The following is a 17,856-nucleotide window of genomic DNA, read 5'->3' as shown; positions in this document are numbered from 1 at the left end:
TAGTTACATAGTTAGTACGGTCGAAAAAAGACATATGTCCATCAAGTTCAACCAGGGAATTAAGGGGTAGGGGTGTGGCGCGATATTGGGGAAGGGATGGGATTTTATATTTCTTCATAAGCATTAATGTTATTTTGTTCCAGGAATGTATCTAATCCTGTTTTAAAGCTGTTAATTTTTCCTGCTGTGACCAGTTCCTTAGGTAGACTGTTCCATAAGTTCACAGTTCTCATGGTAAAGAAGGCGTGTCGCTCCTTGAGACTAAACTTTTTCTTCTCCAGACGGAGGGAGTGCCCCCTCGTCCTTTGGGGGGGTTTAACCTGGAACAGTTTTTCTCCATATTTTTTGTATGGGCCATTAATATACTTATATACGTTTATCATATCCCCCCTTAAACGTCTCTTCTCAAGACTAAACAATTGTACCTCCTTTAATCGCTCCTCATAGCTAAGATGTTCCATGCCCCATATTAGTTTAGTCGCGCGTCTCTGCACCCTTTCCAGCTCCACAGTGTCCCTTTTATGTACAGGCGACCAAAACTGAACAGCATATTCCAGGTGAGGCCGTACCAATGCTTTGTAGAGGGGGAGTATTATGTCCCTGTCCCTTGAGTCCATGCCTCTTTTGATACATGACAATATCCTGCTGGCTTTGGAAGCAGCAGCCTGACATTGCATGCTATTCTGTAGTCTGTGATCAACAAGTACACCCAGATCCTTCTCTACCAGTGACTCTGCCAGTTTAATCCCCCCTAAGACATACGACGCATGCAGGTTATTAGTACCCAGATGCATAACTTTACATTTATCCACATTGAACCTCATTTGCCAAGTGGATGCCCAGACACTTAGTCTATCCAAGTCATCTTGTACGCCCATCAGTGAGTTCTGTCTATGAAGTTATTGCAGGAGCTGTGTTCCCTCCAAAAAACATGACTCAGCAGCCGACACTCAATGACGGACATTGGGGACTTATACATATTGATACATACTGCATCTCTATAGGCAGGTAAAGTCTAAATACTGATACTTTTTGAATGCAAATAAACACTTACCCATTCGGAATTGTTTTTACAATTCCTGCATTATACTTTCCAGCTAGATTGGCTCCATATGATATCCCTGTCGCCACAATTGTCTATATTCAGAAAGAAAATAAATATTAAGCACATGAACCACATAAATTCATATCATTTATATATAAGTACAAGTATTAAGACGTACCACCAAGATTTCTATCGGAATAGGTATTTTAATAATGTGCTTGTATCGGTCATTTAATTCTTTCACCAAAATGCACACAAACAAAGTCAGAAGTCCAGCAATCAGATCAGCAATATTGGTTTTATAAATGTTTTTAAAGATATCAATAATTGTCTGTATCAAAATAAAAAGAAAGAAATATTGATAATTAACCATGTGCTAATGACATTAGGTTACATACATGCATTTTACATGGCAGCTTCTACATTATATTTCACATGAGACTTGATGATTAAAATAATGGTAAACTTACATATATTATAGAGAACACCCCATTATAGTTGTTTGTTGGAACGTTGAGCAATGTTTTGACTTGGGACACAAACACTTGGAAAGCAGCTGCTGTGGTGAATCCCCCAACTAAAGGATCTGCCAGGTACCTGACAATAAAGCCAATCTGGAGTACCCCTAATGCAAGCTTTGAATAAAAAACACAAAAATATATTGATTAATAGAACATAGGCAATGTTATAAGAGGGTTATAGCACTCTTTGCCATATTTATAGGTTTTGACAATGTCTTCCCTTTCGCTTACTTTATCCAGGTAAGGGTGGGTTCACACTACGTTTTGTCCCATACGGGAGCGCATACGGCAGGGGGGAGCTAAAAGCTCGCGCTCCCGTATGTGCTCCCGTATGTCATTCATTTCAATGAGCCGACCGGAGTGAAACGTTCGGTCCGGTCGGCTCATTTTTGCGCCGTATGCGCTTTTACAACCGGACCTAAAACTGTGGTCAACCACGGTTTTAGGTCCGGTTGTAAAAGCGCATACGGCGCAAAAATGAGCCGACCGGACCGAACGTTTCACTCCGGTCGGCTCATTGAAATGAATGACATACGGGAGCGCATACGGTCACATACGGGAGCGCGAGCTTTTAGCTCCCCCCTGCCGTATGCGCTCCCGTATGGGACAAAACGTAGTGTGAACCCACCCTAATACTAATTAACCTATTTTCTATTCATTGCCAAGTTCTTATACAGTACATACGTTTGTATGCACTATAAACATAAAGCACTATTGCAAGTACTCCTGATCACAAAAAAAAATAGCTGAAAGCATTTGGCAAAAGCAGCATTGGTAAGTGCTTGCATCTATTCAGTTCAATATGACATCACATATTAATAAAAATGTTTATTACCTGAATGATTCCAATTAAGAAACAGAGTGTTCCTGAAACCATAACTCTAGCTGCATCCCTGGCCACTGTGTCTATCACTGTCTTGTTTAGTCCGGTGGTGTTACTGAGCATGACGAATTTATCATCAGGAGCCAAACTCAAGACAACAGACCCCACCATCAAGCTGACCACTGGAAATGGTCCTGTTGAAACATGCAGGTACAACTTTATGACTTAAAGAGGCACTGTCATTGTTAAAAACTTTTCATATATTGCAGGACTCATTATAATATGACATTTCACAATATACATTTTCATTTTCACCTAAAATTCAAGCTCAAAATAGCCACCACTAGGGGTCGCCTGTCTTTTAGCCAGACAGACTAGTCTAGATTTTACAGCATACTGGATACCGGCCGTAAAGCATACCGGTATCCAGTATAGGAGATTTCTACTGTGTATACAAAACTACAGATAAAGGATGTGTGGACATGCTGGGAGCTGTAGTTTTAAAACAGCTGGAGGCAACACTGCTCTAACACAGTTATTTACAAACACTGTAGCTTCAGTTGTTACTAAACTACAACTCCCAGCATGCTGAAATAGTCAAAGCTTTCTCGGACTCCTGAAAGAAGTTAATCATATATTCAGGAGTCTGTGAAAGATGAATGACACAAATAGTGACAGCTATGCTGATTAGCATCCAGCTTTACTAGGAGAAGATAAAACAGATAGAACATGTATTCATAAAAATGCTGTACTTTTATCTAAAAAATCCTTGCACTAATTTTATAAAGATCTATTCTTATATTTATACATTTTATCCTGTTATGAATTCACTATAATGTCTTCTGATTACTGCAGGCAAGCTCCAAGGATCTTCCTCCGACCTGACACAGCATAAAACCAGAGAGGAAAGGGTTACAGAGTAGAGAGTACTGATTGGCTGACTGCACAGGCTTGCTCTTGTGAGGGAGGGAGACAGACACGCCCCCTCCAGCCTGCACAATGAAAAAGTAACTCACCAGCAGATAAATGCTTATATCTCTGGATATATAGGTCTGAGACACATAAAAATGATATGTACATGATCAGGATTGGGTCCTGTGTAACATATCACTTTTTTTCTTTTTTTTTTGCACTATGACAGGTACGCTTTAACATAGCTCCATTATATATATACACCAACTCAAGATAGTCACAAAATGTTTTTCTCTGCTGGTACATAGTATTATCCATGTTAGTGACGTAACCAATTAGAAGAATTTCCTGATCATTCTGATCTCTGCTGATCTCTATGTGGATCAAACAAAATAAATTATTCTGCAAAAGTGACAATAAGACACTATAAAATCCACTCCTTGGTTAAAATAAATTTGACATTTATAAGAAATTGGGAGTGACAATGGGAGTCTAATTTAGAATCATTGGTACACCACTTACTAATGATTGTCAAAACACGACAAGCTATTTCTCCTATTTTTAACTTATCTGTATGATGACTTACCCACTGAGATGTGCTTGGATGTTCCCAGGAAGAAATATGTCAAAATTGGGAAGAATGATGAGTAAAGGCCATATCCAACAGGGACCGCAGCAAGTAATGCAAAAGCCAAACCTGTCAACAATAAATATTAAGCAGACCATAGTTACACACCACAAATTATATAATAGTCACTATATAACAAAATCTAAAAAGGCGGTGGCCTTTTTCCACTTCTTAGTGAATTTTAAGTTGTTTTTCTTTTTTAAACCAAAGTATGCTCTGGCATGTTTCCTCCCATAGACTGAATGTGTACATGTATGTGAGGGTTATCTCTAGTGTGTTTTGCCCATATTTTTTTTAGCAGAAAACTTAGGATCACACCCCTACCCATCAATTCCCTGGTTGAACTTGATGGACGTATGTCTTTTTTCAACCGTACTAACTATGTAACTATGAAAGCATAAGATGACTTGTAATGAGAAAAGGTCAGGGGAAACACGTAAAAACACATATCCTAACATATATTATTTTCTGGGATAAAAACAACACTTGTTTTTGTCTATGAGCTATAGGATAAATCTACATCTGATAGTTAGCTAGTAGCAATTCATACTGATTTTAACCTCTTCAGGACGTGGGGCGTATGCATACGCCCTGCATCCCGAGTCCTTAAGGACATAGGGCGTATGCATACGCCTGTGGGAATTCCGGTCCCCGCCGCTAGCCGGTTGGGGACCGGACCGGGATGCCTGCTGGAATCATTCAGCAGGCATCCCAGCACATCGCCGAGGGGGGTCCTGAGACCCCCCATGTCGACGATCGCAGAAAATCGCATGCCAATTCAGACATGTGATATTTTGCTATTTCGGGCTGATCAGGTCTCTGGTGACCCGATCACCCAGAAAATAGGGATGATCGGAGCTGTCAGTGACAGCCCTGATCATCCTGAGGGATAGGAGCGAGGTCGCAGTGCTGCGATCTGCTCTTATCCCCTGCCATTAGTCAGAAATGAATTCTGACCAATGGCAGCGCAGGACAGTGGGTTGCCATGGAAACCCCCCGTTCTGCCCACCCGTGGATGTCGGGCAGAACGGGGGGGGGGGGGGGGAGGGAGAAGATGGAGGCCGGGTACCTGCAAAGAAGGTGTGGGGACCTCTGATCACTGGAGACATCAGCGTATGGGCGCTGGGAGTTGTAGTTTTACAACATCTGGAGGGTCACAGTTTGGAGACCACTGTCCACTGCCCAAACGGTAGCCCTCCAGATGTTGCCAAACTACAACTCTCAGCATGCCTAGACTGCCCAGGCATGCTGGGAGTTGTAGTTCTGTAACATCTGTCCCTTCAGATTTTGCAATTTTCATGACATTTTTGAAAATTGCTGCTCTACTTTGAAGCCCTCAAATTTTTTCAAAAAGTAAAAATATGTCCACTTTATGCTGCCAACATAAAGTGGACATATTTTTTTGTGAATAAAAATAAAATTTATTTGGAATATCCATTTTCCTTACAAGTAGAGAGCAAAAATGCTAAATTTTCAAAATTTGCATGAAATTTTGGGATTTTTCACCAAAAAAGGATGCAAGTAACGATGAAAATTTACCACCAAAATAAAGTAGAATATGTCATGAAAAAACAATCTCAGAATCAGAATATTCGGTAAAAGTGTTTTAGAGTTATTAATGTGTAAAGTGACGGTGGGCAGAATTGCGAAAAAGGGCTCCGTCCTTAAGGTGAAAAAGGGCTGTGTCCTTAAGGGGTTAAAATCAGGAGAACATAGTTATCAGGCTTTCTATACTTGTAGTAGTATTACAGTACACCTCTGTAGCCTGATTATTCCCATTGTTAGACTTCTGTACATATCTAGCACCAGCTTGGGTCTCTGTAATAAATGGTGAGGCCCTGATGGAAATTTCCTGATTCATTATATTAAAATACTGTAGCAATACAAGAAAATATCTCCTGGAAACACTGACTTTACTTACATAGTACAAGTGTTTAAATGTTAAAGTAATCAGACTTACCTTGCAATGTGCCAACAAGCCCTGTGCTAACTCCAGAAATAAGGTCACTCACAAACCATTCCTTCCATCTGTACTTTGGAAGCCAGTCCAGTATAGGGAAAAATGATTTCACAATGTTGAGAGCTCTTCTGGATGTGCAGCTTTAGAATATGAAATCAGAATGAATATGGTGACAAAATGACTCTAGCTAACAAATGCTTAGTTACAGCCTAAAATGTATACTTAGCATGGTTAAAAAATAAAATAAAATTAAGTGTGCTTCCAACATGATTTTGAGATCAGGAAATTTAGAGCTGGTAACTTAACTTACATGAGGGGTGCAGCCTCTCCATTTACCCACTTCCTTTCACATTGTCATATAGTTTAATAATAACTTTCTGGGGACTGGTAACCACCATTAGAGGGAGCTTATGAAAGATGGATGCATACAGGTACCATTGAATTCACTCATGAAATACAGAAAGCAGAACCTATGATACTAAGGCTGAGTTCACAAATAATATTCAAGTCTAGTATTTTGGTCAGTATTTTTAGGCAAAACCAGGAGTGGGTCCAAAGTCTTTCCATTATAGTTTTTCTCTGTGTCTGTTCTTTTCATGATTTTGGCTAAGACCACTGACCAAAATACCACGTGTGAACCCAGCCTCATAGTTGTAGGAATAGCTGTAGTCCTAAATTAAGAAAAACTTTTTTTTAAATATGATGCAAAAAAAAAAAAAAAAGGACAAATGTCAAGCCATTGTAAATAAATAAACATTAATTCACAATGAACATGCGATTAAGCTCATTTATGTACTTGAGGCACCTATGGTCTGCTAGCAGGCGTGTATGCAGGATCCCATTGCCCTACATTGGTCAAAGGACCAGTAGTTGCTTCTTCAATACAATTCATTATGAGGTCTTCATGTTAAAAGCATGTATCCCACTCTGTTACAGTAATTTACTATTCATTCCATAGAAAACCAATATCACTTTACCCAATAGAACCGTGTTCAAGGTACTAAAATGCATGTGGTAACTACCTGCATTTCTTTTTCAGCTTCTCCTGGATAGTTGTCTTCACAATTATCTTCTTTTCATTTTCTTCCTGAAAAGCTGGTTCAGTGTAAACAGCTCGTGCCACAAGAAATTGGTTATATGGAGGGCTCTGCATTCTTGCTGATGCCACCTGAAAAACACAGCCAGAACTATGTAAAATATATCCAACTTTAACACATATCCAAAAAATCATCTACTTAGTATTTCTAAGATTTGAAAATAAGTTTAAAAATATGTTTTCAAATACAGACAGCATAGTATATGCGTATAACTATCAGGAAAATTGTATGTATAGATATATGTGTAAATTGTATAAAATTGGCTGCGAAAAATGGCAAATATTGATACAGTTCTGTGTACCTGAGAAAGCAGCAGCCCTCTGTAACTTGGGCAGGTATATCGTGCTATTTACATTATATAGTCCTTGCAGCCCAAGGGAAGAACTATTTATGGGAAAACAGAGACTCCCATTGCCAGTTTGAAGTAGAATAAACTCACCACCCAGCACACACATTTTAACCCTTTTGAGTCTTCTGAAATAAAGTTATCACTGGTCACCTTATAAATACACCCGCATAGTATGATTCATAAAAGAATCGTAGCTGAAACTTAGCGGATGTTTGGTAACAAGTTTTAACATTATTTTCCACCGCTCCCTTATAACAACATTCGCTGCTGCCTTATAACATTTTCAGCTATATGTAGATTTATAAAATGTAGCCGGTTTCTTGCTTTCCCTCCTACACTTTAAATATAACCATTTTCTGGCTGCACTAGTAACAGATTCTTAGAAACCTTTGTAATCTTCATTATTTCTAGGTACTATTAATAAATTAGGATGGTTAAACACACTTCTGATAAAATCATATTTGCATGCTAATATTCCATTGTGCCTGGGTGTTTGTTGTATAGCACCTAGATGTATGTATACAAACAGGTATTGTGTCTATATACACACAACGTTTTTGGGATGTTGTAACACATTGTACACTGTTACAAGTGACCTTCCTGTCTTATTATACAGATGTGTCTTGTGTATCTGATAATTTACATTGTATTTGCCTTTTGTTTCTTGGTGAAATACTATGTAATGTGGGACATAGTGGGACAAAAGTAAAAGAAATAAAGAAATTATATAACTTGTACATGATGAATACATTTCCTCTAAAATCGAAAGCATTCCATAGCCACTAGCCATAGAATCCAAGAAAAAAATTTGTAAATGTGCAAGTCTTGAAATTCTTTAATTTGGAACTAGAGATGAGCGAACTTACAGTAAATTCGATTCGTCACGAACTTCACGGCTCGGCAGTTGATGACTTTTCCTGCGTAAATTAGTTCAGCCTTCAGGTGCTCCAGTGGGCTGGAAAAGGTGGATACATTCCTAGGAAAGAGTCTCCTAGGACTGTATTCACCTTTCCCAGCCCACCGGAGCACGTGAAAGCTGAACTAATTTATTCAGGAAAAGTCATCAACTGCCGAGCCGAGAAGTTTGTGACGAATCGAATTTACTGTAAGTTCGCTCATCTCTATTTGGAACCATAAAATACATATAAAGCCTGCAATTTAATAATAATATGTAATTCAGAGATGGCATTAAAGGGGTATTCCAGGCAAAAACTTTTTTTTATATATCAACTGGCTCCGGAAAGTTAAACAGATTTGTAAATTACTTCTATTAAAAAATCTTAATCCTTCCAATAGTTATTAGCTTCTGAAGTTTTCTGTCTAACTGCACAATGACGATGTCAAGTCCCGGGAGCTGTGCATGATGGGAGAATATCCCCATAGGAGCTGGACAGCTCCCGGGACGTGAGTCATCAGAAAGCAATTAGACAGAAAACAGCAACTCAAATTCAGAAGCTAATAACTATTGGAAGGATTAAGATTTTTTTAATTGAAGTAATTTACAAATCTGTTTAAATTTCCGGAGCCAGTTGATATATAAAAAAATGTTTAGTGTAGTTAAGGACGGAGATTTTTGGCACAGATCTTTATCAATACCCTCAGTATCAAGGAAATAAGCAGAAAGATGTATGCCAGTCTGAATGCCCACGGGATGGGCATGGTGTCCACTGTTAGAGGGAGCAGATTCTCCAGCTTGATGTTGAATCTGGTTGCCATCGAGGCTATCTATGGCCAAAACATTTCTGGGTTTATAGACCATTCCCCTGGGACAGTTACATCTCAGTTCAGCCAATCTGCAAGGACATTGTGGACTTCCCTGATATGGATAAATGATAACCTGGTTTTCTTCCCAATTGATGATCTTTCCATTTTTTGAAGAAGGGCTTTTGATCTGGTACCTTCCTGTTTGTTTATTTAAAACAATAAGGCCATATTGTCTTATCTGTATTGCCTTCCCTACTAATAGAGGACTGAAATGCTTCACAGTATAGATGGCTCTACGGGATTCCATCTCCTAGCCACTGTGCTGTCCTACAGATGAGCACCCTAGACTGAGCCTGAGGCATCTGAGGTAAGTAAAGTCCAGGTTGGCTCTCTCAAGGACATCCTGTCTTAAAGATCTACCCACTATTCCATAGACCATTTGGTGTGGGTTCCTAGAGTATGTAAGGATTCTATCTCGGATAACCTTCCTTTACATTTTCTAAAGGATTTCTGACTGTAGATGTCTCAAGTGTCACAGGGGCCAGGGCACTGTCTCCGCCACAGATAGAAGTCCTAAGAAACTAAACTCATTAGCGTTCACAGTGATACCCTGCAAGGTGTTCTCAGCAAATTGTATTCTTTTTTGGATACAGTCCTTTTTTCCTGGGAAGTTATAATAAACCACACAAACTGTTTAGTTGTGTCTGGGGTCAGGTCAGACCTCTTCCAGTTGATGATCCACCCTAAATCTCTCAGGAGTCTAAGGGTGACCTCCATGTTTTTCATCAGCAACTGTCTAGGATCAACCATTTGTCCAGATATGCAATAACTCTTATCCCCTGTAATATGAGAAGTGCCACCATCGCTGATACTACTTTGGTAAATTCAAAGGGGGCTGAGGTTATTCTGAAGGGAAGTACCTTGAACTGAGATGATTCTTACCGCGATCCGTAGAAACTTTCTGTTTCATATCAATAAGGAAATATTGATATGTGGAAAGACGCATCTATCAATTTCAGGGATGCTGATACTTGACTGATCTTATAGTCTCCATTTAAAAACATTTTTTTTACCATATGCTGGTTCAGATACTTCCAATCTATAATGAACTTTCCCAAGGATTGTAACCCTCCTGTTCTCTTTCTGAGGGGTTAACGGGCTTCAGGGCAGCCATGGAGATTAACTCCAGACCAATACGTTTTTGAGCCTTATTAAGTGGAAAAAACAATTTTCCAGGCTCATCCTCCTCATTATTCAAAGATTCTAAGAAAAAAGTATTTTTTTAATCATCAATGATTCTACAATCCGGTAAGGACTTGTACTCACCTCACCAATTTGCCCCATTAAGCAAAGTCTAAATTCAAAATAGATAGGGTATCCAGCACTGACACATTATTTAGAAGCTTAATAAACAGTAATCCGATATGTCTTCAGTCTGTACATCTGACTGGTGTATCCCGTATAAAATGGTGTATATAAAAATACATGAGCAAAGAGTAATGAAAAGAATGGTGCACTCACTAGAAAATCTTGCAGCTTTACTTTATTTCAGTCCATAACTTGACAATGCGTGCTGTACAGATACAGGTGAAGACAGAAAAGTATTGCCGGGCGGCTGGATGGCAAACTGCGGGGGATTAACACACACCTGCAACAATTGTTCTGTGCTCTGTTTGCGCTTCAACGGGCTGGTGCTAACGTAATGATATCATGGTCTGTTTTAAATACTCTTTCATGTGGATTTCTATAGTAACCCCTATATACAAAAGTGATAATAGTGATTAGTGCATTAAAATCAATGATTATTAAAAACAAACCTCCTAGTAGTGTGAACTGTTATTTGCAGGAAGGCCCATAATTATGTTCATTTAAACCTAATGGTCCTGAGGCGTCCAAGCCTATAATCCATTTGGATTCACAATGCAGAAGTTTAACATGGCGATCGTCACCTTCAAATAATACATTTATTCTTTCTATGCCAAAGAACGTAAGTGTTTTTACCTCGTTATTGTACACTTCTTTGACATGATTTATAAATCGAGTAGCACCTACTCCTGTACGTAGTGAGCGCAAGTGTTCTTTGATCCTATGTACAGTGGGGATCCATAGTTTGGGCACCTCAGGTAAAAATTTGTATTAATGTGCATAAAGAAGCCAAGGAAAGATGGAAAAATCTCCAAAAGGCATCAAATTACAGATTAGACATTCTTATAATATGTCAACAAAAGTTAGATTTTATTTCCACCATTTACACTTTCAAAATAACAGAAAACAAAAAAATGGTGTCTGCAAAAGTTTGTTCACCCTGCAGAATTTATAACATGCACTGCCCCCTTTGCAAAGCTGAGACCTGCCAGTGTCATGGATTGTTCTTAATCATCATCTGGGAAGACCAGGTGATGTCAATCTCAAAGGTTTTAAATGCCCAGACTCATCTGACCTTGCCCCAACAATCAGCACCATGGGTACTTCTAAGCAGTGGTCTAGAAATCTGAAACTGAAAATAGTTAACGCTCACAATGCTGGAGAAGGCTATAAGAAAATAGCAAAACTTTTCAGATGTCAATATCCTCTGTTCGGAATGTAATTAAGAAATGGCAGTCATCAGGAACATTGGAAGTGTGGAAGACCAAGAAACATATCAGACAGAACAGCTCGCAGGATTGTGAGAAAAACAATTCAAAATCCACATTTGACTGCACAATCCCTCCAAAAAGATCTGGCGGAAACTGGAGTTGTGGTACACTATTCTACTATAAAGAGATACTTGTACAAATATGGTCTTCATGGAAGAGTCATCAGAAGAAAACCTCTTCTACGTCCTCACCACAAAAATCAGCATTTGAACTTTGCAAATGAACATATAGACAAGCCTGATGCATTTTGGAAACAAGTTCTGTGGACCGATGAGGTTAAAATGTAACTTTTTGGCCGGAATGAGCAAAGGCACGTTTGGAGAAGAAGGGTAACAGAATTTAATGAAAAGAACCTCTGTCCAACTGTTAAGCATGGGGGTGGATCAATCATGCTTTGGGGTTGTATTGCAGCCAGTGGCACAGGGAACATCTCACGAGTAGAAGGAAAAACGGATTCAATAACATTTCAGCAAATTTTGGATGCTAACTTGATGCCATCTGTGAAAAATCTGAAGTTAAAGAGAGGATGGCTTCTACAAATGGATAATGATCCTAAACACACCTCGAAATCCACAGGGGATTACATCAAGAGGCGTAAACTAAAGGTTTTGCTATGGCCTTCACAATCTCCTGACCTCAACATAATTGAAAATCTATGGATATACCTTAAAAGAGCAGTGCATAACAGACAGAGCAGAAATCTCAAAGAACTGGAAGACTTTTGTAAGGAAGAATGGGCAAAGATACCTAAAACAAGAATTGAAAGACTCTTGGCTGGCTACAAAAAGTGTTTACAAACTGTGATACTTGCCAAAGGGGGGAGTACAAGATATTAACTCTGCAGGGTGCCCAAACTTTTGCAGATGCCATTATTTAGTTTTCTGTTATTTTGAAAGTGTAAATGATGGAAATAAAATCTAACTTTTGTTGACATATTATACGAATGTCTAATCTGTAATTTGATGCCTTTTGGAGATTTTTCCATCTTTCCTTGGCTTCTTTATGCACATTAATACAAATTTTTACCTGGGGTGCCCAAACTTTTGATCCCCACTGTAGTATCGCCTGCAACCGCATATCAGGGTGTATACTACATATGTAGACTTGAAAGAAATGAATTGTTTGACGGCTATACAACAACCGCCTAGTGTGCATTGTTTCAAAGCCAAAAGCATGCCACACTTATAGTTGCCTTTTACAGTATGTTGATTTCATACAACCAATTTTTTTCTTTGTGTACTTTTTTCTTTCTTCTTTTTTAGATAGTATCGCCTATAGTTGGGATTTTTACAGTATGTGATGATTAGTCTATTTTCTGTAACAGCTAAGATCTTTATCTTGCTGGTTAATATGGCAATGTCGTTTGATAGTAGTTTTTATTATTTTATTCATTGGTGTATTTTCGAATGAAAAAATAATTGTATTAATTTCTGTTGTCTTATTCCTGTTAGTATTAGATTTTAGTAATTCTGTTCTAGTTTACCTTCGATTTTATTAGATGCCTCATTTATGATTGATTTAGGGTGGCCCCTTTGCTCAAACCTGACACAAAGATTTTTCATGCCTGTTTTTGCAAATTGCCTGGTTTTGAAATTTGTCGCATGTAAGCAAATCAGCTGTTTTCCTCTATTCTGTTTTCCATTTTGAGATTTTGCTCATGTAAGCAAAATCTGTAGGCCAGGGTTGAGCTGGAGTAAATATATGCCATTTTTTGATGGAGTGCAACTTTTTTTTTGCGACAGTCGCGCATTATAAATCTCTGACCACTACAAGTCATTTTTGAAAATTTGCCTACATAAGCCAAACAGAATTTTCTTGCTTGGCCAGTCAAAAGTAACATAGAAAAGTGCCTATTCCCATGTGTGTCATTTGAGACACAAATATAAGCAAAAAAATCTACTAAATGCTTTTATAAATGTCCCCCATTGTTGTCAAGTACGAATGTCAATGCTTCACAAAAGAATTCAACTCATCTGTTTTATAAGTGTAGGTTAGACATTGCCTGACAGCCTGTACACCTGCATGGATGCGAGTGTACATGCTCTTGATGTCTATAGATGCCAAATGGTAGCCTGGCATCCAATAAAAGCTTTCTAGTGTGGTAATTAAATCTTCAATATCTATAAGGTATGTGGGTAGTTCTCTCAAAATGGAGGACAGCAGCCAGTCCAAGTATTCTGATAAAGCCTCAGTCACTGAGTCAATCCCCACCCCAATAGGATGTCCGGGGGGTCGACTCAGTGACTTATGCACTTTTGGTAAAATACACCAATGCGTTTTTTGGGACAGTGAGGAATTAATTTCTCTGCAATAGATTCTGAAATGGTACATTTATACATACATACACATACTTTTTCAGTAAAGAGCAAAGTTTTTTTTTTTTTTAAGTATGATGAATGTAGGATCTGAAGACAAAACTTCATAGACCTCTCTGTTATTAAGTTGTTTGTATGCCTCTGCATCACGGTCTGTTTTTTTTTCTCCAAATGACTATGGAGCCTCGCTTGTCTGCCCTAGATATAAGTATCTCGTCATGCTCAGCTGACCATTTCATCGCTTCTCTTTCTTCCTTTGAGATATACTGTTCTGCTTGAGGGTTAACTACTGCCTTTATATCTCTCAGCACTGCTTTACTAAAGATATCAAGGGGGCTACCTGGTACTATTGGGGGGTTGAAGGTAGATTTATTACCTCCTGTAAATAGTTTACTCCCTATGGATACGTTATCATCTGTATCCCTAGAGCCACCTGCCAACTCTGCCAAAATCCAGACACTATTTATTTTTGAGCTTGGTTTTTCAAGTCGCTTTGAAAAAAATCAATCTCAAAATTTTCATTAAAAATTGTGTAGTAAGACCAAAATTAAGTCCCTTGTTTAGTACTGTAACTGCCACTGGTGGTAAGTCCAATTCAGTTAGACTGATCACGATGTTCTCTTCTCTTATTTGTTCCAAGTTACTGTCTTTTTCTCATTTCAGACTTCTCCATGGCTGCCTTCCTTGTTCCTCTCTTCTTTCTTCCACATCTCATCTTCTGTCTAAAGGGGAGTGAACCTGGGTTGCTGTGTGAGGGTCCTGGCTTTGCAGTATGGGTTCCTTCGTCTGATGCACTCGAGTCTGACTTTGTTATTAGAAAATCTGACACTTTTTTCTTATACTCTTTTTTATTTCTGTGTTATTTTGTATTATTTGATTTTTTTTATTATTATTTATTTGATTGGCTTTCGCCCAGGTGAACACCATGTTCAATTCAAAGTCCTTATCTCTCACGTATTTGTCCCTTTTAGTGTTTTTTAGAGTAGTTTGAAGCGGAAGCATCTTTTTTTCTGACGTAGACTGAAATTTCTTTATATGTTCTTCTGAGCCCAGTTGAGCAAACCTGAAAATTAACTATGAAGGGAAACTCCAGGGGGAAGATTTATTAAAACCTGTGTGGAGGAAGAGTGGTGAACTTTCCATAGCAACCAGATCGTTTCTTTTTTTTTTTTTTTTTTAAAGGCCTCTAAAAATGAAATAAGCTGTCTAATTGGTTGCTATGAACAACTGAACCACTCTTTCTCTACACAGGTTTTGTTAAATCTTCCCTCAGATGATCATGCAGAAACTGCATAATCACCTTTCAAAACTGAACAACTTTTACAAACCCGCATACAGCATGTAAAAAGGTACCTACCTTGGCAAAGCACCTGAAGCTAGCATCCAAGACAATAACCCAAATTCTCAGAAGTATAGTACAGGCGCAAAAAGAATCTAGCAGCGTGAGGAGGGAGCGGGATTATGCATATGGATGAGCCGGGTGGAGTGCCTGCCCAGCCAAAGACGACGTAGGGGTGTCTGGAGCTCCGGTTGTAGCTCCGGTTGTAGCTCCGCCCATGCCCCAAGGACCTAATTTATATATAAAGATAAAGCAGAATAACGGCGGAATGGCTAGACGGTTCGGGATGCTGTAAGTATCATTTTGATCACCCGCATTACAACCCTATATGACAGGTTAGTGCGGGTGATACTGATGACAGATAAACAAATACAGAGAGAACACACAGAACATTGCCAAAGCAGGGGATGTGGAAGACAGAGGGGTGACACAAACAAAACACGAAAACGAAGGTGGAAGTGAGACAGAAAGAGGAAGGGGCAGGAAGAAAAGTGGGATTAGGTGAGGGGAGTGTGGATAAGGGATCAGAGATTTTAACTATTTCATAGATTTCCCATATCTCATTCTGCCTTCCCTGGATAGGATATGTGCCTCCCGATACTTGGTGTTCAATAAATACTGTCACTATCTCACATCTGACTATTTAGTGAGGGGGTGTAGCAAGAAAATAAAAACACTGTTGGAATCAGAGCACCTGAGGCTATATTATGACATAATAACTCATCTTTATGGACTGACCATCAGGTCCTCTTTAATGCATTTTTCACATTAACCCCTTAAGGATGCAGCCTGTTTTTTACCTAAATTACCAAGCCCAATTTTTTTACTCTAACATTGTCTTTAAGTGGAAATAACTTTGACATGCTTTTACTGAGTAAAGCAATTTAGAGAGAGTTTCTTCCTGAGACTTTTTATGTTATATTAGCAGTTAATGTTTGTTGATACATGCAGCATTGTTTGTGAAAAACTTCAAAATATTGTGAAAAATTTGAACATTTCTGGCATTTTTTTAAATTATTTTTAATGGCGTTAACTGTGTGATTATGACGATACCCAATTTATATAGCTTTTTTCACAACAAAATCCTTTTTTTTTGTGTTGCCATGTTTTGACAGCCATAACTTTTTTATTTTCTGTTCAACCGCAATGTGTGAGGGCTTATTTTTTGAAGAACGAGCTGTACTTTTTATTAGTATCTTTGGGATACATGCTACCTTTTTGATCAGTTGTATTTCACATTTGGACCAAACTTAGCAATTCTTGTGCTTTTTTTTCATGGCACTCACCGTGCAGGATAAATAACTATTGTTTTATTGAACAAGTTTTAACAAACATGGCAATACCTACCATTTACTTTTGGTTGTTTTTTGGGGGATAATACAGGGCTTTATTGGTAAAGGGCATTTATTTTATTTTTTTTAGAAGTCCTTTGTATTTAGCACTATGCATGTTATTATAACATATTTCTGGGATATTAAAGGTGTATTCTAAATAGTTTTTACTTTTTAAAAGTAAAAAATACTTCTTTTTACTTTTAAAACTGCTCAGAGTGTTGGGGAAAAAAAGAATGTACTCACCTGTCATGTCAATCCACCTCACCCAAAATATGACTAAGTGTGCATATCTTTTGTGTTAGGACAGAGAAAAGAAAGATTAAAACAGCCCTGCAACATTGTAATGGTACTAGTGGGGAATTGAATATTCGCACACAATGTGGGGCAAGATAACACTGTTAACACTTTAGTTTGATATTTAATCCAGCCGGGTAGTACCTCCCAATTACGATGTTCGTTTCATGCTTTCTCTTTCTTTAAATTGTGAAACTTCATGCATAATCTATAACAAAGTGGAGCTTGATAGCAGATTCAGATAAGTATGAGCTGAGATGTACTTCCTGCTCAACACCTTGGACGCTACGGTGTTTCGTGGGTATGCCCCTTTAGTCATGCGTACCAGGTCTGAGGCCGAAGAGGAAACTGTAGTGGAGAAAAGGGTAACCAGATTGAAGCAACAGCAGAAAACACTTATTTTAGCTAAAGGGAAAGCAGCAGCAGACACAACGGGAGATACGTCAGACACCACAGGCAAAGAGAGAAAAGACGATGCAGGTGAGAAGAAAGTGAAACCAAAGAAAACTAAATAAAGCAATCCATGGTGGTGAATATTTCTGGCCGAGAACTATCTGACAGTGAAACTGCCGTTTTGAATGAAGGATCAGGCTTCGTTCCTCTGTTAGAAAAAAACAGGTTAGATCATAAAGTTGATTTTTTTTTAAGTTTTACCTCAACATCAGGATGAAGATGTATCTTTATTACGTCAATAAGGGACCAGAGAGATCTGTATTGAGAGCCATACCTATGAATTTAAGGAAAACATCTACGTTCAATCCGGATTTACAGAATGGGACACTAGAGACATTCATGCAAGTGGTTGCTGCCGAAATCGATTCTAGATGGACATCTGCATCATTTGTTCTGCTGAATTTAACTAAAAAAGTAACATCAAGCTCTTGTCCCCTTAAGCAGAG

General features: G+C 38.5%; 1 protein-coding gene across 3 annotated transcripts in view; it reads right to left on the bottom strand.

Moving 5' to 3' along the window:
- Positions 1-17,645, bottom strand: part of LOC130368996 (pendrin-like) — a 57,113-nt gene extending 39,468 nt beyond the window's left edge. Inside the window, exons 1-8 of one of the 3 annotated variants that reach the window (XM_056573599.1) lie at positions 17,612-17,645; positions 6,912-7,057; positions 5,890-6,029; positions 3,888-3,998; positions 2,402-2,583; positions 1,516-1,680; positions 1,224-1,376; positions 1,055-1,137 (exon numbers count right to left, since the gene is read on the bottom strand). In XM_056573599.1, coding sequence (XP_056429574.1) covers positions 1,055-1,137; positions 1,224-1,376; positions 1,516-1,680; positions 2,402-2,583; positions 3,888-3,998; positions 5,890-6,029; positions 6,912-7,042 — 965 coding nt within the window. In that variant the 5' untranslated portion in view covers positions 7,043-7,057; positions 17,612-17,645. Of the gene's footprint in view, positions 1-1,054; positions 1,138-1,223; positions 1,377-1,515; positions 1,681-2,401; positions 2,584-3,887; positions 3,999-5,889; positions 6,030-6,911; positions 8,023-10,560; positions 10,885-17,611 lie in introns of those variants that run through there. The other 2 variants (XM_056573598.1, XM_056573596.1) reach the window with 2 other exon arrangements.
- Between the last annotated feature and the right edge of the window lie 211 nt (positions 17,646-17,856).

This window comes from Hyla sarda, chromosome 4, assembly GCF_029499605.1.
Source record: "Hyla sarda isolate aHylSar1 chromosome 4, aHylSar1.hap1, whole genome shotgun sequence".
NCBI lineage: Eukaryota > Metazoa > Chordata > Amphibia > Anura > Hylidae > Hyla > Hyla sarda.
This window is presented reverse-complemented; position numbering and strand designations above follow the sequence as displayed.